General features: G+C 44.9%; 1 protein-coding gene across 3 annotated transcripts in view; it reads left to right on the forward strand.

Moving 5' to 3' along the window:
• The first annotated feature begins 11,007 nt into the window (after positions 1 to 11,007).
• MTAP (methylthioadenosine phosphorylase) overlaps positions 11,008 to 19,022 on the forward strand; it is a 44,409-nt gene continuing 36,394 nt past the window's right edge. The window contains exon 1 of one of the 3 annotated variants that reach the window (XM_078061294.1): positions 11,008 to 11,363. In XM_078061294.1, coding sequence (XP_077917420.1) covers positions 11,331 to 11,363 — 33 coding nt within the window. In that variant the 5' untranslated portion in view covers positions 11,008 to 11,330. The remainder of the gene's footprint in view (positions 11,364 to 19,022) is intronic. The other 2 variants (XM_036082658.2, XM_078061293.1) reach the window with 2 other exon arrangements.

Here is a 19,022-nt window from a genome sequence, read left to right on the forward strand (position 1 = left end):
GCTACAATTCTAAAACCTTGAGCTTCAATATCTCCCTTCAGGACCTGCCCTCCTTCCATCTCTCACACCCCTTCATTCTACCACCACTGAGCTGAGCCTCCAGTTCCTCTACCATCACCCAGCTCCTTCTTGGCCTCTGCTCTGTGTAAGGCTGGACTCCCATGGTTGATAATATAAACTCACCCCCCAATACCCTCCATTCCTTGAGACCCCATCAAGTCAGACAATAGGGGCCTACCAGGGGAAATTATATGCCCCTGTAGATTGGTACCATTTCATATTTATGGTCCCTAATCTGACATGGTCCCACAACCATGCCAAAAGTATGCCATCTCTCTTCAAAGCCATTTTGTAACCCTATCTCTTACTTTGTTGAGAATATTAGGATATCAGGAGGGATCTCCTGTAGGCTCACAACACCTTCTCTTAAATTTATCTAGAGCCTCCTGTCTTACCTCCTTTTTCCAGACCCATATCTCCTTCTTCTGATACAGGACCATGCTCCCCATCAGTACTTCTGATCCCATCCCTCTGGGATACTCCGGGACCCTGCCTCATTAGGCATCCCTCTCATTCCTATCTTCCATTTTTCCTTCTTTTCCTTCTGTGTGAACTTCTTCCCCTCTGCTTACAAACATATTCAAAACTCTCTCATCATGAAAGGAAAGGGGAAGAAAACCAACATTGACTTCTTATCCTCTTATGTTTCAATGTTTCTCCTTTTTCATCCAAATTTCATGAAGGGAGGTATCTGTTGTCTCCTTTCCTCACTTCCAGACCATTCCTTATTCTCTTCAATATGGTCAGTTTCTGCTCTTGGTGGAATAATCAATGGGAGGCTTTTGTCTTTATGTTTAATATTTTGGAGTCAGATGGTCGAGAGCTTTGTATGTATAAAGAAGTGTTTATTTGGTTTTAAAGTTAATATTCAATTTATTAGGGCCACACAATCAAAAACAAGTCTTAAGTATTTCTTAAACATTTATGTTCTATTTACAAATTGTTATTCTATTTCTATATCGGGTACAGTGAGAAATATCATCTTTGCTTTTTCACTGATGATTGTATTAACTATTATTGGTTAACATTTCCATAATGAACAGAATAATTTTCCTCATTTCTCTTTTACAATTATATTCAATTGAATATTTTAAACATTTTTCAAAAATTTTACATATTTCATTTCATGTTGAAGCATTTCACATTCCTGACAGGACACATTTATAACACCTATAAGCAAAGCATTTCCAAAAACTCAAATATTTTTTAATGGAATTATTTATATACTTATAGAATTACCTATATTACTCAGAAATATAGCAAATCAATTTTTTTGTTTGGGGGGGTTTCCCACAGCTTACTGTCGTCAGGCCAGAAGGGAATGCAAAGATTTCAATAGCAGCAGCTGCTTTTACATTCAGATATTTCCCAACTTTGTCTGTGCATCCCATCAGAGAAATTATTACTTTTGCACCATGAGTAGTTGCAAGGACCATTGAGCTCTCTCTAATTTATAACCAGCAATCACAAAGGCTCATAACGGCATTTTGTAAGTTTGTCCAAGGAAGAAAGTTGATCATGGCTAATCCTACTTGAGATTGTTTCTTGGGAAATTCGGTTATCTGATAAATGTTGTCAAAAATAGTATAGTCACGGGGCGCCTGGGTGGCTCAGTCAGTTAAGCCTCTGACTTTGGCTCAGGTCATGATCTCAGGGTCCTCATCGAGCCCTGGGTCAGGCTCTGCACTCAGCACAGGGGTCTGCTTGAAATTTTTCTCTCCCTCTCTCTCTGCCCCTCCCTGTGCTTGTGCTCTCTATGTATGTATGTCACTTTATAGAAAAATTAAGAAACATCAGAGAACTTTCAGGTTTTTCAAGTAGGTACGAAATAAAATTTCACCATTTTAAGAAGACACGCTAAGGAATTTGTTCAAAGTTGAAAATCCTAGCCCCATCATCATATACATATTACATATATATACATATATAGGTATATGCATCACATACATATATGTATATACATCACACATATACATGTATGCACATATATATCATCATATATAAATATATGTACATCTTATCATGTCCCAATGTCTCATCCTTGTGGAAAATGGAAAATAACCTGACATTCCTTAATCCTGAGTTTTCTTCTTTATAAAATGGAAACAATAATTTCTACCGTATAGATTTTTTTTAGGAGATTAAACTGGTAAATGTAATTGACATGTAACTAATATAATTGACATGGTAGACGTTATTTCAGTAATGTCTTTTTAGATAGTTTTCTTGCTAGTTCAAGTTAGAAAGTATAGCTGACTATTTCCGTGGAATTAGAATGTAAAATTGGGGTTTAGAAGGAAAGTATTTATATATGTATCTATCTGTTTAATGTGTTTTAAGTTCAGAATATGGATCAAGTCAAAATGCTGAAATATGAAATATGAATGGCTCAAACTTACGAGGAGTTAAATAAATACAAATTAACCACAAAATGGATTTTATATTTATAAGTATATAATGCTTATTATTGGTGAATGTGTAGGAAACAATTTCACTTTCTTCCCAGCTGTGTAAGGTGGCAGTAGCTTTCTGTAAGATAATTTGATTCTATGAAGTGCTTGCAAAAATGCCCACTCCTTTTGATTCCCCAGCCCCACTTCTAGAAATTCATCCTCAGGAAAAAAATTATATTTAAACAAATATTTATATAAAATAGAAATAACATGAACATCCAACTAAAGGAAATATTGATTGATTAAATGGCTACACAAAATATCTTACACAATCTGATATTGTGTAAAAATTTATAGTGAAGTTAACTTTGTCTGTAAGCTTAAAAATCAATTGTACATTAAATTAGAATTATAAGGATAATCTGTGAAAGTCTATGCATTTGGTACTTTATAAAGTTTAAATAAAAAACAGAGATTACCCTAAACTTAACATGAAGGTATTAATACTATGTTTACTTTATTTCATCCAAAACATTACCCAGGTTGCAAGGCACTTACTTAGGGAAATCATAAAATTTATTTTCTAAACTGGGACACTTTCGAGAGGGAAAATGGTACTAATAACAAGAATTAAAATGTACTGAATGGGAGAAGATATTTGCAAATGACAATACAGATAAAGGGCTGGTATCCAAGAGCTATAAAAACTTCTTAAACTCAACACCCAAAAAACAATCAAGTCAAAAAGTGGGCAGAAGATATGAAAAGACACTTCTCTGAAGAAGACATACAAATGGCTAACAGACACATGAAAAAATGTTCATCATCATTAGCCATCAGGGAAATTCAAATCAAAACCACATTGAGATACCACCTTACACCAGTTAGAAGGGCAAAATTGACAGGGCAAGAAACAACAAATGTTGGAGAGGTTGTGGACAAAGGAGAACCCTCTTACACTGTTGGTGGGAATGCAAGTTGGTACAGCCACTTTGGAAAACAGCGTGGAGGTTCCTCAAAAAATTAAAAATAGAGCTACCCTATGACTTAGCAATTGCACTCCTGGGTATTTACCCCAAAGACACAGTTGTAGTGAAAAGAAGGGCCATATGCACCCCAATGTTCATAGCAGCAATGTCCACAATAGCCAAACTGTGGAAAGAGCCGAGATGCCCTTCAACAGATGAATGGATAAAGAAGATGTGGTCCATATATACAATGGAATATTACTCAGCCATCAGAAAGGATGAATACCCAACTTTTACATCAACATGGATGGGACTGGAGGAGATTATGCTAAGTGAAATAAGTCAAGCAGAGAAAGTCAATTATCATATGGTTTCACTTATTTGTGGAACATAAGGAATAGCATGGAGGACATTAAGAGAAGGAAGGGAAAAATGAGGGGGGGTGGAATTGGAGGGAGAGATGAACCATGAGAGACTATGGACTCTGAGAAACAAACAGGGTTTTAGAGGGGAGGGGGGAGGGGGGATGGGTTAGCCCGGTGATGGGTATTAAGGAGGGCACGTACTGCATGGAGCACTGGGTGTTATACGAAAACAATGGATCGTGGATCACCACATCAAAAACTAATGATGTATTGTATGGTGACTAACATAACATAATAAAATTTTTAAAAAAAGAATTAAAAGGTATTAATTGATTTATATCGAGATAAACTAGGATTGTCCCAAGCAAATCAGGTCACCCTGTACTTCTCCAAGTATAGAGAGTACTTTACAATTTGGTGAGCAGAACTTGCTGCATCATGTGTTCATGACCACATACGGCTATACAGGTCAGAGAGTTCAGACCAGGTCATAGGACCTGAATGTTACCTGCTTTCTAAATGGTTCTAGCAGTGCTACAGGTAGACCTCCAAGGTCTTTTTACAATTGCTGCATCAATCAGGGCCTTCAAGTTTATATGCTTCGTAGTGATTTTGCAATTTATTTTCTAAACTGGGACACTTTCGAGAGGGAAAATGGTAAGTGACTCTCAGGTTTTGGGGGTTTCTTAATATATATATTTTTTTATTTGACAGAGAGGGACACAGCGAGAGAGGGAGCACAAGCAGGGGGAGTGGGAGAGGGAGAAGCAGGCTCCCCATGGAGCAGGGAGTCCGATGCGGGGCTCCATCCCAGGACCCTGGGATCATGACCTGAGCCGAAGGCAGACGCTTAACGACTGAGCCACCCAGGCGCCCCATGCTCTGTGCTTCCATGGGACCAAGCAGGCAGTCTCAAACCTCATCCGTACCACACTGTCTCAAAAGCTCTGACACCTCTCACCAGACTGGAGTTCCTTAAGGGCTGAGAGTGTCTAAGTCACACATCTTTCTATCTTCAAAACTTAGCTAAAAACTAGCACATGGTGGGAATGTAATGTAGTAATCAACAGTTCAGACTTTGCTGTTATGACAGATTTAGGACTGAATCCCAGTTACCCCAGTTATATAAATTTGAGAAGACTTCACGACTATAGGGATAATAACTCCCAACCCTGTGCTCTCTCAAGCATCACATTACATCCAGAGTTTAATTATCTTAGTTTGCTTTAATCTCGTACAATCCGCAGGCCCCCAGGAGAGGTGACATTTTAAACTGCTATTGGACATTTACAACTTAACAGGAATAATAGATTTGATTGACTTTTTGATGGGGCAGGGAAGACCTGAAAGCCCGAAACAATCAAGGAAGCTTTTGATAGAGGCAGATCAGCAAAGGACACCTGGGTGACTCAGTCTGTTAAGCGGTTGCCTTCGCCCGGGTCATGATCGCAGGCTCCTGGGATCGAGTCCCACATCGGGCTCCTTGCTCAGCAGGGAGCCTGCGTCTCCCTCTCTCTCCCTCTGCTTGTGCTCTGTCAAATAAATAAAATCTTAAAAAAAAAAAAAAGAGGGGTCAGGGTAAGCCAATGTCTCTTAATCTCCTCATCTGTGAAATGGAGATTAGAACAGCATGTGAGGATTAAATGAAGAACAGATAGCTTTCAATAAATATTAACCATTTTATTGTTGCTTTTGAAGACACTCAGAAGACAAAAATGACCCCACTCCCAATTTATTTTTAAGACTTTACTTTTTAAAAAAAGACTTTATTAAAACAATGGATCGTGGATCACCACATCAAAAACCAATGATGTATTGTATGGTGACTAACATAACATAATAAAATAAAAAAAAAAAAGACTTTATTTCCAGACAATACATGGATTTAGCAGTGAAAGGAAGAAATGCTATTAGAGTTATTTCCTATAATTTAATTTTTCTCTGCTGCCCATAGGTGCGCTTTAAGTTCTAAAAGCAGAATGAAGAGCAGAAACCACTCCAACCTATGAGTCTCTCATTGCCTTAGTTTGGGCTGCTATAACAAAAATACTACAGACTGGGTGGCTTAAGCAAACATTTCTCGCAGTTACGGAGGCTGGGAGGTCCAAGGCAAAGGTACTGACAAATTCCGTGCCTGTTGAGGGCTTGCTTCCTGGTTTATAGATGGCTGTCCTCCCATTGTGTCCTCACACACAGAAGGGGTTGGGGAGATCTCTGGGGACTCTTCTATAAAAGCACTAATCCCTTGGGCAGCCTTGGTGGCTCAGTCTGTTAAGCTTCCAACGCAGGTCATGATCTCATGGGTTGTGAGATGGAGCCCCAAGTCGTGAGGCTCCATGCTCAGCAGGGTGTCTGCTTAAAGAGTCTCTCCCTCTGCCCCTACCCCCCCAGTCGCACACTCTTTCTCTCTAAAATAAATAAATAAATCTTTAAAAAAATTAAAAATTAAAAAAAAAAGCACTAATCCCATTCATGAGGGCTTCACCCTCATGACCTAATCACTTCCCAAAGACCTCACCTCCTAAAACCATCAGCACTGGGGGTTAGGATTTCAACATACAAATTTTGGAAGGACGCAAACATTCACTGCATAATACTTGTCATAGTTTCAATTGTGACATACCGAACAGAACAGATTATGGTGCAACTGTAATATTAAAATATATCTGAGCACTTACAACTTCCTGCTCCTTTTCTATACACAGCACAGAAAGGCCCACGTCTCTTTAGAACAAGATCGAACATCCTCTTCCCCACCAAGGGAGGTGTGCCGGGTTTAGTGCTTCATCTTGTAGTCTGCTTATCCTATTACAGAAATAATAATATCTGCCTCACAGGATGTGAGATTCCCAGGATTCTGGGATTCCAGGATAGACGGTCATTCTGTTAACCAGAATATGTTCTTGATGACCATTATCCTAAGGAGAGTGGAAAACCAGACACGATTTTTCTTCCATAAATCCAAATTATATGCAACTTGAGTCATCTTCCGTAGGGTCTCCAGAAATGAAGGGAGAGATACAATTTGAAGTGAACACTGAAGAAGAGATAAGATGACTTGGAATGGAAGCTATTTCTAGCCATTTCTGGGGTCAAATGGACTTGGAATAGCAGGGAGAGATGGAGAGAACTGGATGAGTAGAACTTGACTGGATTGCAACAAGACAGTTCAATAGTGGGGAATCGCCAGCTATCTGGAGCCCACCAAGTTAAAAATAGACCGTTGGAATTGACCTTGCTTGTCTCATTTCAAAGCATGTCTCATTCCTTCAGCCAGAAATACAGACGCCAAGTTCTATTTATTGTTGGACGCTCTACTTTTTTTTTTTTTTAAAGATTTTATTTATTTATTTGAGAGAGAGAGAGAGAGAAAGCACATGAGGGGGGGGAGGGTCAGAGGGAGAAGCAGACTCCCTGCCGAGCAGGGAGCCCGATGTGGGACTCGATCCCAGGACTCCGGGATCATGACCTGAGCCGAAGGCAGTCGCTTAACCAACTGAGCCACCCAGGTGCCCCTGGACACTCTTTTATTAAAGGTCATTATTAAGGATCGCCACCTACAATATGTTACAAATATTTTTTAAGGAGTTTAACTTCTAATTCCTTCTACAAAGTGCCCTGCAATAAATGCATTACAAATGTTAGCTTTAAATAATATTTTCTTCTCTTGTGACATATTACTCTGCTTCTTTACTCTGACAACAGGAGCATGAAGCACTTTTCTTTATTCTTTCTTAAAATTTTAGTCTAAGTAATAATTACTGACCTATAAGTATAAGGAATTTAGAAAGGTCAAATTAATTAAGCTTTCTGTGACAAAATAAACCCCAGTCTCTAGTACTAAAATGTTCATGTTTAAAGGGTATTATTGCCTACACTATAGGGTGTCAGAGAGACTATACATAACTGCATTTTTAAAAAACTAATAAAATAATTTAATTCATCCAGTTATTTCCCACAACCAGGAGTGTTAAAGAACTTGAATTATAGATAAATATTTTATTTACATACCAAATATTAATTTTTTTTTTTTTTTTTTTTACAAAACATTACCTGAAGGCTGGCTTGGTACATACTTACTTGCCTATCTTTTACTTCTTATCCTAATAAACACCAGCCACTATTCCCCATGGCAGGAGAAAGAGAAGTTAATTATTTTGAATACTGCCTATGGAAAAATTTCTCTGAACACAGTTTTGTTAATGTTTGTTGTGTCTATTTGGGATTAATTTTTTTTCAGTGGCCACACTGTGTACAATGATGACATTAAGGTTTCTGAATCTGAATCTACCAATTCAGACATCTCTGGGAGTCTCTGTGTCTTCATCATGGGCTTGCCTCGCTAGAAATCTGAAGGGGCAACAACTGTTAAAAATGTATTATTACTACTATTAATTTTCTTATTGTCCTCTGAAGATATTTTGTTGACAATGTTCTGCTACCTCCAGAGTGGTTTCCCTAGCTTCCAATGCCAGCCTGGAATCCACTGATAAAAGTAGTGGCCAAAATATCCCCACCCATAGTATCTATGATACAGGAATACTGTAAAAAGATCTAAGGCACAAGAAATTGGGGCTCTGCAAGGACACTCTCAGGTTATTTAGAATTGTTATGTTGGCCCAAATTTCTAAAAGGTGGTGGGGAATTATGTGAGTTCCTTCAGCCATCACAATTTGACAGCTTTCACATGCCCACCTGAGGAGTCTCCATCCAGCACCGACACACTGGGCAGAAGCAAAGGGATGTGACCATTCACTGGGGAAGCCGATACGGTTGACTGAGATGATACACTTCACGCATTTGTGTGAAATTTCCTCTTGGATATTTGATGAACCTGGAATGCTTTGAAGTCTTAAATAATAGCATGTCGTATAGTCATATTTAAAGACACAAATTATTGGAGGTTCTCTCCCTACAAAGGGACCCGGGACAGTGAAGAACCATTGCTCAAGACTTGGTATGGACAGCTATGGGCAACACTATCTCAGTACATTGTTGGCTAGGAGCTGGAAGCTGGGGAGGTGTGTATGAGGGATTACCTGGAAAAGGAAGAAGCGATTGAAGTATCTGTATAGTGTCATAATCAGAATTGTTGTAAGGTGGCCTGGGTACTCCTTTAGAATTATCTTAGAAAAACAAGGATACAGGTGAACAGAGGGAATTTATGGGGCAAGAACATTAGGGCAGAGCAAGATGTTACTTTCATAGACAGACTCTTGAGATACCTGTTGTCCTGTTGAGAATTCCCCATACCGATCAAAAAGAGAGACCACTAGTACAAATTTTGTCTTCCATTGATTCTAGGGCTCGTTAAGAAAAAATTATCTAAAACTTGGAAATAAGCCAAAGACACATTAAGGCATTATCCAACAAGTCTCCCCTAGGGTCCTCTGCTTCTTGGGTGAGTGGAATCCCCTTGGGAGGTGGGTGAATTTGTCTTGAACTACATGTCACACACACACACACACACACACACATGCAAATAGTGCCTGACAACCAGCTGGGGGGTGGGTGCCTGTTTTCTTACAAGAGGTTAGAAAATTGCTTAAATTTTGTCTAGAATTGGGGTGCCTGGGTGGCTCAGTTGGTTGAGCGACTGCCTTCGGCTCAGGTCATGATCCTGGAGTCCCTGGATCGAGTCCCGCATCGGCCTCCCTACTCGGCGGGGAGTCTGCTTCTCCCTCTGACCCTCCCCCCTCTCATGTGCTCTCTCTCTCATTCTCTCTCTCTCAAATAAATAAAATCTTTAAAAAAAAATTTTTTTTGTCTAGAATTGCTAATTTCCTCCTATTAATGGCTTGTGAATTACATCCCTCAAAAAAACATACCAGATTTGGGACAATTTTCCCTTCACAGACATCACATGTTCAAGAGCAAATGATTCAGCCCAGACCTGCAAGTTACAGTAGAAAAGTCCAGAAGTCCAGTTTAACCCCTTCCAAATTTTAAATACCTCCTTCTCTGAGGGTCTTCTAACGCTTCCAGGATCTAACCTGTTTATAGGGTCTAACTTTTGGCAGAGACCCAATACTGAGTAGAAACTGGACTTGCTGGTCACATCAAAGCACCTAAGTTGGTCAAGGTCTCCTAATTACCAAGCAGCCATAAATCCCAGGGTGTCAGGGTCCCCCCCCAATAGTTACCTTCTGATCAGTGGGCTTCCTGCTCCTCCGTAGAGCAATCAGCAGACAGGCTCCTGAAAAACCACATTTGAGGGACTCCCAGCCTTCTGCCCTTTCAAAAGAACACCCCAATCTTCTACTTTCTATTCGTTAGCCATTTCATTTTATAACTTAAAAGAAACAGAACAAACTTTACATTCTAAGAAAAGTTAGGACCTAGAGCAAAAAATTAAGAGGGTGAGTCTTTACTAGTTCAGTAAACAGGTTATATGGGCGCCCCCCCCCCACAGTGGTATTTTAAATGAAATTGTGTTTATGTCTTCAGTGTTTTGCTGCTGTAGGTAAAGAGTACACTCTTCCTCCCATCCCCGGGGTAATGTGCAGTATTTTTGTGTCTCAGAACATGACTGCCACCCAGCATTTAGTTTTGGAGAGCTTAATCCATCAAGGGAGGTTAAACTGGATTATCCTAGCAGGGGAGGGATGGGGACTTTGAGAAGAAGGGATTATCCAAGTGGAGAGCTGGTGCTATGCTTGGGGGGCGGGGGGTGAGAATGACCAGTGTTGAACGATGAACCCATGGGTCTGGATTCTGAATCTAGGTGTACTGGACATTGGCCGGGGTGGGAGAGGTTGAAGATGGCCTTGGCCGCTTCAAGCCCAACTGGGGGCTGGCCGTGTCTCACCCCCTTAAAAGCCTCCTCACAAATTTAAGATGAATAAGCTATAGCTTGCACATCAGAAAGGTTATCCCGTAGCAGGTTACTCTGTTTATTTCCTTTTTGTCATCCCCGAGTCTGGGGTAACCCAATCCCTGCTCCGTCCCCCAGGAATTAGGGACTGGAGCAAACCCCTGGTCGCGGCGGTAGGAAGAGCAAGGCGCGGCCGCGGGGCGTGAGCAGCTGGAAGGAATGTCGGCGAACAGCCAGTTCCCTCCGGAGGAGGAGTCTCCCTCCCGCGAGAACTTCTGCGACGCGGACCGACCCGATTTTACCGAGGAGGCCGAGAATGCTGCTACTAGTGGGCGGAGCACGGGGTGGCGCTCTTCCTCGTAGGGATCTTGCAAAAGTTAACGGAGCTGGTGAAAGTAAAAAGCACAGAGTGTGGACCAATACAAGGGCTCAGCCAACGGTCTCCGTTATTAGCCCAGTCGTGAACCCGTTACTTAGCACTGGGGTGGAAAGAGAAACCACGGAGAACCGGAAAGGTCTGCAAAAGGGGCGGGACGCGGGAACCTCGAATTGAGGAAGGGGGTGGCGGGGGCGATCCCACGCTAGCAGCCAATCCAGCTGTCCCGGGGAGGAAGAGGAGGAGCCAGGCCGCCCCCGGGACTCCGCACTGCTTAGTCCCGCGCTGCCGTTCCAGCCGTCTCGGCTGCTGGGCCCCTGGAAGCCGCCACCGCAGCCGCCACTCCGCGCAGACATGGCCTCAGGTGCCACCCCCACGGCAGTGAAGGTGAGAGGAGCCGTCCCGGCGGCTGCAGTCCGCCCTGCTGTGTGCGCTCGCTCCCGCCCTGGGGGACCGCGCCCCAGGGCCACGCGCCCGGCCTGTGCGCCCCCGCCTCGGCGGGCAGGGTCTGGGGTCCGGCCCCGAGCTCGCTCGCCCAGGGGCGGGGGTTGGGGGAGAGGGAACGCTTGCAATCTCGCCTCCCCCACCGCCACCACCTTGGGCTCAGCCGTACCCGCGCCGCGCCGGGAATGGGCAAGCCCCTTTGGAGAAGAGCAGGGGGCGGAGGCTGCACCCCCCCCACCCCAGCCTTCTCCGGCACCATTCCTTTCCGGGGGCCAGCGGGGGTGCCGGCAGGGTGGGCGCCTGCAGCTGCTGAGACCAACTCCTCGTGCCTGCCGGACTCGGGCTTCCGCTCCGACTCGGCTCGCTGAGCCCACGTGAACTGGGTGCTCGCTTTTTTGCAGGCTTCCGGCTTTTTTCTTATTCTTCCCAACGTAGGGCTTTTCTGGCCTGAAGTTTTCCCTGCAGCGCAATGCTTGGGGAATTCTGAGACTTTTTGACCTCACGGAAAGGGAGCGCAGGGCCGCTCCCGGTTTGGAGGCCTCTGGGTTTAAACTGCTTTTGTTTGCAACCTTGAAAGTTAGAGATCCGTTTCCTTGTGCCCTCAGACCTCACAGGTCTCCGTACAAGGGATCATTGTTCGGTGGGAGCTTTGGCCAGAGGAGGGCACGAGTTCTGAAGGGTGCAGCGAGCTCCCCTGGGACTGTTAAACCCTTATATCCTGGTTGGTGTCTTGGGAGAGAGAGTGGGTAGAATTACAGTGCAGTGGAAAAATTGATGCTAGAACTCAGGATCTCTTCTAGGTTGTTCATGATTGGCTAAGAACTCGGTTAATTTGTTTGCTTTAGAAATTCTTGGTCGATGGAATAGGAAGGTCTGGGATCTTTCTTCGGGTATCTCCTGATTCCCGCTTTTGTGTTCAGTTCTTCTGGGAGAAGGCAGAAATCTGCGCTGTGTATTCAGCCAGAAAGATTAGTTTATCAGGCTCTTGTAGCTCTTAATGAGACACTTAGAAGGAGAAGGGGTAGGGTGGAGAGAGTTGAATTCATATTTGGGGACATGAAATTCGTTTTTCCGTTTTGAAAAGAATCTTGGATTTAACAAATACTTGTAGAACGCCTCTCCCTTATCAGTAGCAGAGAACAAGGCAGAACACTTTCATGAAGCTTATGTGCAGAGTAGGTGAGGCTTAGGTGTCCATCTCTAAGGGGGGATGTTCCTGCAGGGTTTGCTGGGATGGTTACAATTATCTGTCTGGCACACTTGAAACTTATTAAATGTTAGTGCTTACAGGGGAGGGGGAGCTGAATTAATTTTGCATGTCTTTTCTCCAGCAGTTATTGTCATAGGTCTTACTAGGCTGCGGCTTTCAGTGGGTAAGCAGGAAGTGATCACCTCTCCCTTGCAGGAATACCCTTCAATTAAAAGCAGAGAGGGATGATTTTAAAAAAAAAATTTTAAATTCAGTTTAATTAACACATACTGTGTTATTAGTTTCAGAGGTAGAATTCAGTGAGTCACCATTTGCATACAACACCCGGTGCTGGTCATATCACGTGCCCTCCATAATGCCCGTCACCCAGTTACCCCATCCCCCATCCGCCTCCCCTCCAGCCACCCTCCGTTTGTTCCCTAGAGTTACGAGTCTCTTACAGAGAGGGATGATGTTGAACACATCGCCGCAGTCTTGTTTGGCCCACTCCAGCCACACAGCTTCCCGGCAGATCAGCGCAGTGCATTTAACTGCAGAATGGGCGCTGATTAGGGCCCTGATGTAAATATTGAATGACGTTTATTTTTGGGCTTGGCGAGTTGCTGCATGTAAAATTAAGAGGGACAAATAGTGCTAGGCCTGCCTGCTGATGGCTTAGAAAGCAGCTTAGAAAGGTGACAGCTTTGCTCTGAGCATGCACGACGGCAACACCGAATCCCCCAGCCTGCTGACATCCTGTATAGGGGACAGCAGGTGCTAATGTGCAGAGCGAACCAGGCTCATAAAACCATCCCCTTTCCCCAGATCATAGCCTGGAGCGCTGGAATGTTCTGAAGACCATATAGCCACACAGACCCCCTTTTGTGGACATAAAGCTGAGGCCCAGAGAGGTCGACTAAGGTGTCCAGAACTACACAGCTGGACCTAGATAGTGATAGAATTGGGCGTAGAGCCTGGCCTTCCACCAGCCAGATGCTGTGAGGCAGTTCTGAAATCTGACATGTGGTCTTTGGGCCCCGTTTTATTGTGTGAGTGGAGAGATCATGCAGCCTGTGCCCCATGCCCATTGGACACTCTCCCATGGTATTAATGACAGCTGTTTTCTGGGAGGACCTTAGGGAGACAGCGTCCTCCACCATCAGCCGTGGGCAGGTGGTATGCGTGACCATGTGGAGGGCTGAACAGGTGTTTGGCACCCCAACAGAACATTCTAAAGGGCTCTTTCAATGGGCTGTGGCTCCCCCAGGCAGCTGCCCAGCCATTGCTCTGGGGGATTAAAAATAAGCCGTATCAATCATGGTTGTTATGACAAGGAGGGCATATGGTCTCATCATAAGTGGGTAGTGGGCTATCAACAAAATGGTATTAGGAGAGACAGACAAGTCATAGAGTCTAGACTGGGATGACTGGGCCTTCTAAACCCTCCTTTTGGCGCCTGAGTGTGGCTTGCAAAGGCCTTCAGACTGAGAGTCCTTGAGTGACCCTCAGAAACCAGGGGACAACTGACCCTATTGGAAGCCAGAGGACCACAAGCCTTCATTTTTTTGCTTAGGGCCCGGTGGCATTTTGGGCCGGACAGTTCCTCCTTTTGTAGGACTGTCCTGAGCATCGCAGGACCTATAGTGCATCCTGGACCCCTCCCCACAAAATGCCAGTAGCCCTCCCCCGAGTCATCGTGGAGCCAGAAATGTCCCCATGGGTTTCCAGACACTCCCAGGAGAGCCGGTACACACCCGGATGAGGGACCTGGGCCAAGTCCCTGAGACAGAGACTGCCTGATGAGATATAAGAGCAGCCTGGTTTGTGTCCTGACCGGCAGAGAAAGTATCTGTCACTGTTTCTATCCTCCCACCTGCAGGAAAAACAAAATAAAAATAAATCTCCTCTCCAGGCAATGACAGAAGGCCCCTTACCTCCTGGTCTAATGCGTTATTTCACCTGATTCTCATAATTCCACAGAGTAAGGAAGAATCTTACCTTTTTGGTACAGATGAGCAAACGGGATAATAAATTTTTGTGTGCAGTGGACCCTCATCCTTCACTGTGACTATGATCACCGTATTCTAGTCTGTGCCTCAGAAGCATCTAAGGCCGTAGTTCTCAAACTGGGATGCATCCGCACCCACCTGGGGATTTGTTAGAAATGCACATTATCAGGCCCCATCCCAGTCCTGCTGAATCAGAAGCATGGGAGAGGGCGGGGGGAAACCCTGCAGTCTGGGTTTTGAAGAGCCTCAGTATATTCAGATGCCCACGAACGTGTGACAACTGCTAACCCAGAGGGCTTTGAAGAGGCCCAGGCATCTGCGTTTTTAACAAGCCCTTCAGGTAATCCTTGGTGTAAGAGTTTCCTGTGGTTACTCTTAACAGTCACCACAGACCAGACGGCTTAAAACTGTGCCCAGTTCTAGAGGTTATAAGTACAGAATGGGTTCTGGTGGACTGAAACCTGGGTGTTAGGGCAGCTTCTCTTGGAGGATCCAAGGGAGAGTCTGTTTCCTTGCTTTTCCAGCTTCTACAAGTCACCAGCATTCTTTGGCATCATGTCGCCTTCTTCCTCTTATAAGGTGACCATCTTATAAGGAAGCTTATGGTTACATTTTAGGGCCTACCCAGATAATCCAGGATGATCTCCCTATCTCAAGGTCTTTGACTTAGGTAAGGTAACACGTACAGGTTCCGGGAAGTAGGACGCAGACAGGACCTCTTTCGGGAGCATTATTTAGCCTGTGACACTCAGCTGGCCCAGACTGTGGAAGTTCATGGTCTAGGCCCTAGAGTGAAGGTCTCAATGCTGGCGGCACGTTTGAACTACCTGAGGAGCTTTAAGAAAACAAACCTTGCCCTGCCCACTTAATCGAGTCTCTAGAATCTCGGACCTGAGCTTTGGTATGGAAAGCTCCCCGAGGGACTCTGCTATCCAGGGGGAGAGGAAGAGTCCTGCTGTCCCACATGTGGAGAGCTCTACAGAATACAATAAGTGTTGAGGAAAAGCCTTCTCAAAAAAACTGGCAATTTCAGGAGGCGAACTAGGTCTTCAAGAAGGGTGTCTGCCCATTAGAATAACATCCTGACTTTGCGCGGGGAGGCCGGTTAAGTAAAAACGGTGGCTGTCCCGAGCCCTAAGGTTATCTCTGACCAAAATGTCACATTCCTGTATTAGTGTGCTAGGGCCACCCTAACGAAGTACCACACACTGGGTGGCTTAAGCAACAGAAGTGTATTTCTTCAGAGCCTGGAGGCGGGAAGGCCAAGATCAAGGGGTCAGCAGGGTTGGTTGCTTTTGAGGCCTCTCTCCTTGGCTCGTGGACAGCCAGCTTCTTCCTGCGCTTCACACGGTCTTCCCTCTGTGTGTGTTTGTGTTCCTAATCTTGCTTTGTGGGGTCACCAGTCGTGGTGGATTAGGGCCCTCCCTGTGACTTCATTTCACCTTAATTATCTCATCAAAGATCCTCTTTCCAAAAATTGTTACATTCCGAGGTATTGGGTGTTGGGGCTTCAACATAGGATTTGGGGGGGGGGGGTGACTGATGCAGCCCATAACCATCACCTGCAACGGCGGCTTCCAGAGAGGAGCGTCTTGTCCGAGATGGGGCCACCAGCGATCTCTGTGGACCGTATTGCAGGTTTTGAACGGGCCACCCAGACTGAGACATTTGGCCACTCTCTCCCCACACAGCTGGGTTTCTGGGATTTTACAAGGCCCCGGGAGGCTCGAAGCCAGGTTGGCTCAATAAAAGGAGAACTTTTGTCTGTTGCGCTTGCCAAATATGTCCGTGGCAACCAGAGCTGAAGGCCTGAAGTGCTCAGATCAGGGGTCGCCGCCAGCCTGAGCTCCGGTCCTCTCCCCTCATCGGGAGTCTGAAGCACTCAGAGGTGGCCCACCTCCCTGGCATGAGCTAGCCTCACCTGCTTGGGCTTCTGTGTTCTGAGAGTGCCAACATGGAGTGCTAGGTCCTTTGAGCTAGTGTATCCAGGCCTCAAAGTGATGGTGAGTGGTTCTTGAAACCAAGTGGGATATGGGGAATCTCCTGCGTCCAGGTACTAGGGGAAATAGACACAGGGTAGGGGTTCATAGGAGCCCTTTCAGCATTGCTGGAAACAACCAGTCTGGCCAGGTTAAGCTAACATTTAGATAAAGTGCTTGTGCACTCTCAAGAAGTCAAACCCTCTTCTCTTTTTAAGGAAATTGACTCAGTGGTCTGTCAGTGGGAACGTGTGGGATGAACCAGTAGCTGTTAAAAGTCGGCAATGACCATGATTGACCAGGGGTTCTCTGTTTCAGAACTTTATCTCCTGTAAGGAAGTCCTAGCTGGGCAGGATTGGCCCAGAAATTCCATCCCAGTCCTCAAATATATTTCTGTGCAATCTAGGCTTACCTGATGCTTCTGGCCCAGGAGGCCTGGTAAGGTCTTGTCGTTATGTCCCGAGTGTAGAGGAGGTCACTGATGGAGAAGCCCCTTCCTCTTGAGGTGTTTGCTTAGACCCCCAAAATCATTGTTTCTATGCTTGCTCTGTGACCTTGACTTCTCTGAGCATCAGTTTCCTCAGTACATGGAGAGAGGAAGACTTCCCTGGTGGGGTGTGACGTAACAAAGGACTCCAGGGGATATTGGGAGACAGTTCATCGTAGCCGTTGAGTGTGAAAGACCTGCGTTCCTATTGCGGCTTTCCTTCTTATGATTTGTTCTTGGATGAGTTTCTTAATTTGATGCTTTTCTTTTGTCTTTGGGAAAATGTTATTAAGAGAGAGACAAGTCACATAGGGCGTATCTTATGGGGTGGTTGTGAAGATCAAATGGGGGAAGGTGGCTGGAGCACTTAGCACAGTGCCTGGGACATCTGAGTACTCAGACACAGTGATTTTATTACCAAGGCAGGTACTGAATTTAAATTCAGCTGTTGACTTTAGAGGCTCCCGGTGATGCAGAATTAGGCCCTGGTGCTTGGAGTTCCATCCTAGTTGTACTTTGCTGCGGAGCCAGCAGGTGGCGACATTGCTCCATCCTGGCATTGATGCTGGAAAATGGTTAGAGGTCCATTTCCCAGTGTGGCGGTGTGCAGTTGCTACACTCATCCTGGACACCGTGCAAGATATGACTTTCTATAGTCATATCTGTAGGAGCCGGTTGGGTGAGTGGACATGCTCGCCTACAGATAATTCCAGTGCCAGAGACCCCGTCCCAGCCTTTCTGGGGAGCAGTAGAAGCTCTTGCTCTCATGCCCAGTACATGTTCCTCTCGGAGGGCTGAGTTACCAGCTACCTAATGCAGTCATGCAGCCGGGGTGCTGTGGACTGAAGCTTGAGGCTGCTGACCATGGGCTCAAGGGCACTGAACTTCGGCAGGACCCCTGGTCGGCATTTCTTAATCACTGCCACGATGCTGGGCTAGCTTGCCCCAAACTGAGGTGGTTTCACAACAAAGACAGTTTTGTTGTGTATGTGCAAGTATGAGAGTCGAGTGCTGAATCCAGAATATGAGATGCGATGGCCCAGGGGACATCCAGAAACCGCCAAGTCAAAGTGGTAATAAGCCTTGAAAACTTCTGCTCCCCCCCCCTTTTTTAAAAGAGCAACCGAATCCCCCAAGATTAGTCGGCATTCGGTTTTGTGACCTGGGGTGATGACGCAGGCTGGGCAGTTTATTAGCGCCTCCCCCTGTCCCCGCCCCATGGTCTGGGGTGCCTCAGAGATGTATGAAATGAAGGATAAAATGGAGAAGCCAGCTGGAGGAAGGGTTAAGATTGTATAAAACTGATTTACAATTTTTTTCTAGTGGGTGGGCATGATTTGAGTGTACTGACTTAAACGAACACTTCTGTTGATTTAAAAACTGTAATACTGGTTAGTCTTACGATGATCTATGGTGGCAAGGTAGGAGCGAGAGGTGGGGTGGGCCCAGAATGTAGCCTGCTGTGGTTTCAACAACGTACCACAAGGTGGCACCAACTTCAAAAACTGGTTTAGCCACTTCAGGAAGTTGTGGGGACACTGAAAGTTCTGCATCGCGTAACTAGCAGTTCTTCAGTAAAACCTCACTAAATTGCCCCTCCTGCTTTGTTTTTTTTGTCTCCAGAAAACTGAGGGCTGGAGAGATGGCCCATTCATAATAATATAAAATCAACTTGTGTAAACGGATCTGAAAATTATTCAGGTGTTCAGTGACTTCTTAACCTGGAATTTTTTCTCAAGGAGCTGAGTAGAAATTTTACTCAAGTGGCAGTAGACTTAAAGCTTTTCATGGAGAAAAAAATGCTCAGGTCACTTTCCATTTGGTTTCTAATAAAGCGTCCTCTCTCTAACCTGTCACTGATAATTTAAATACTATTTTTCCTTTAGGAACTATCAGCCCAGAGAAGCCTTAATGATTTCCATCATTTAATTTTTAGT

This window comes from Halichoerus grypus, chromosome 14, assembly GCF_964656455.1.
Source record: "Halichoerus grypus chromosome 14, mHalGry1.hap1.1, whole genome shotgun sequence".
NCBI classification, from domain to species: Eukaryota; Metazoa; Chordata; class Mammalia; order Carnivora; family Phocidae; genus Halichoerus; species Halichoerus grypus.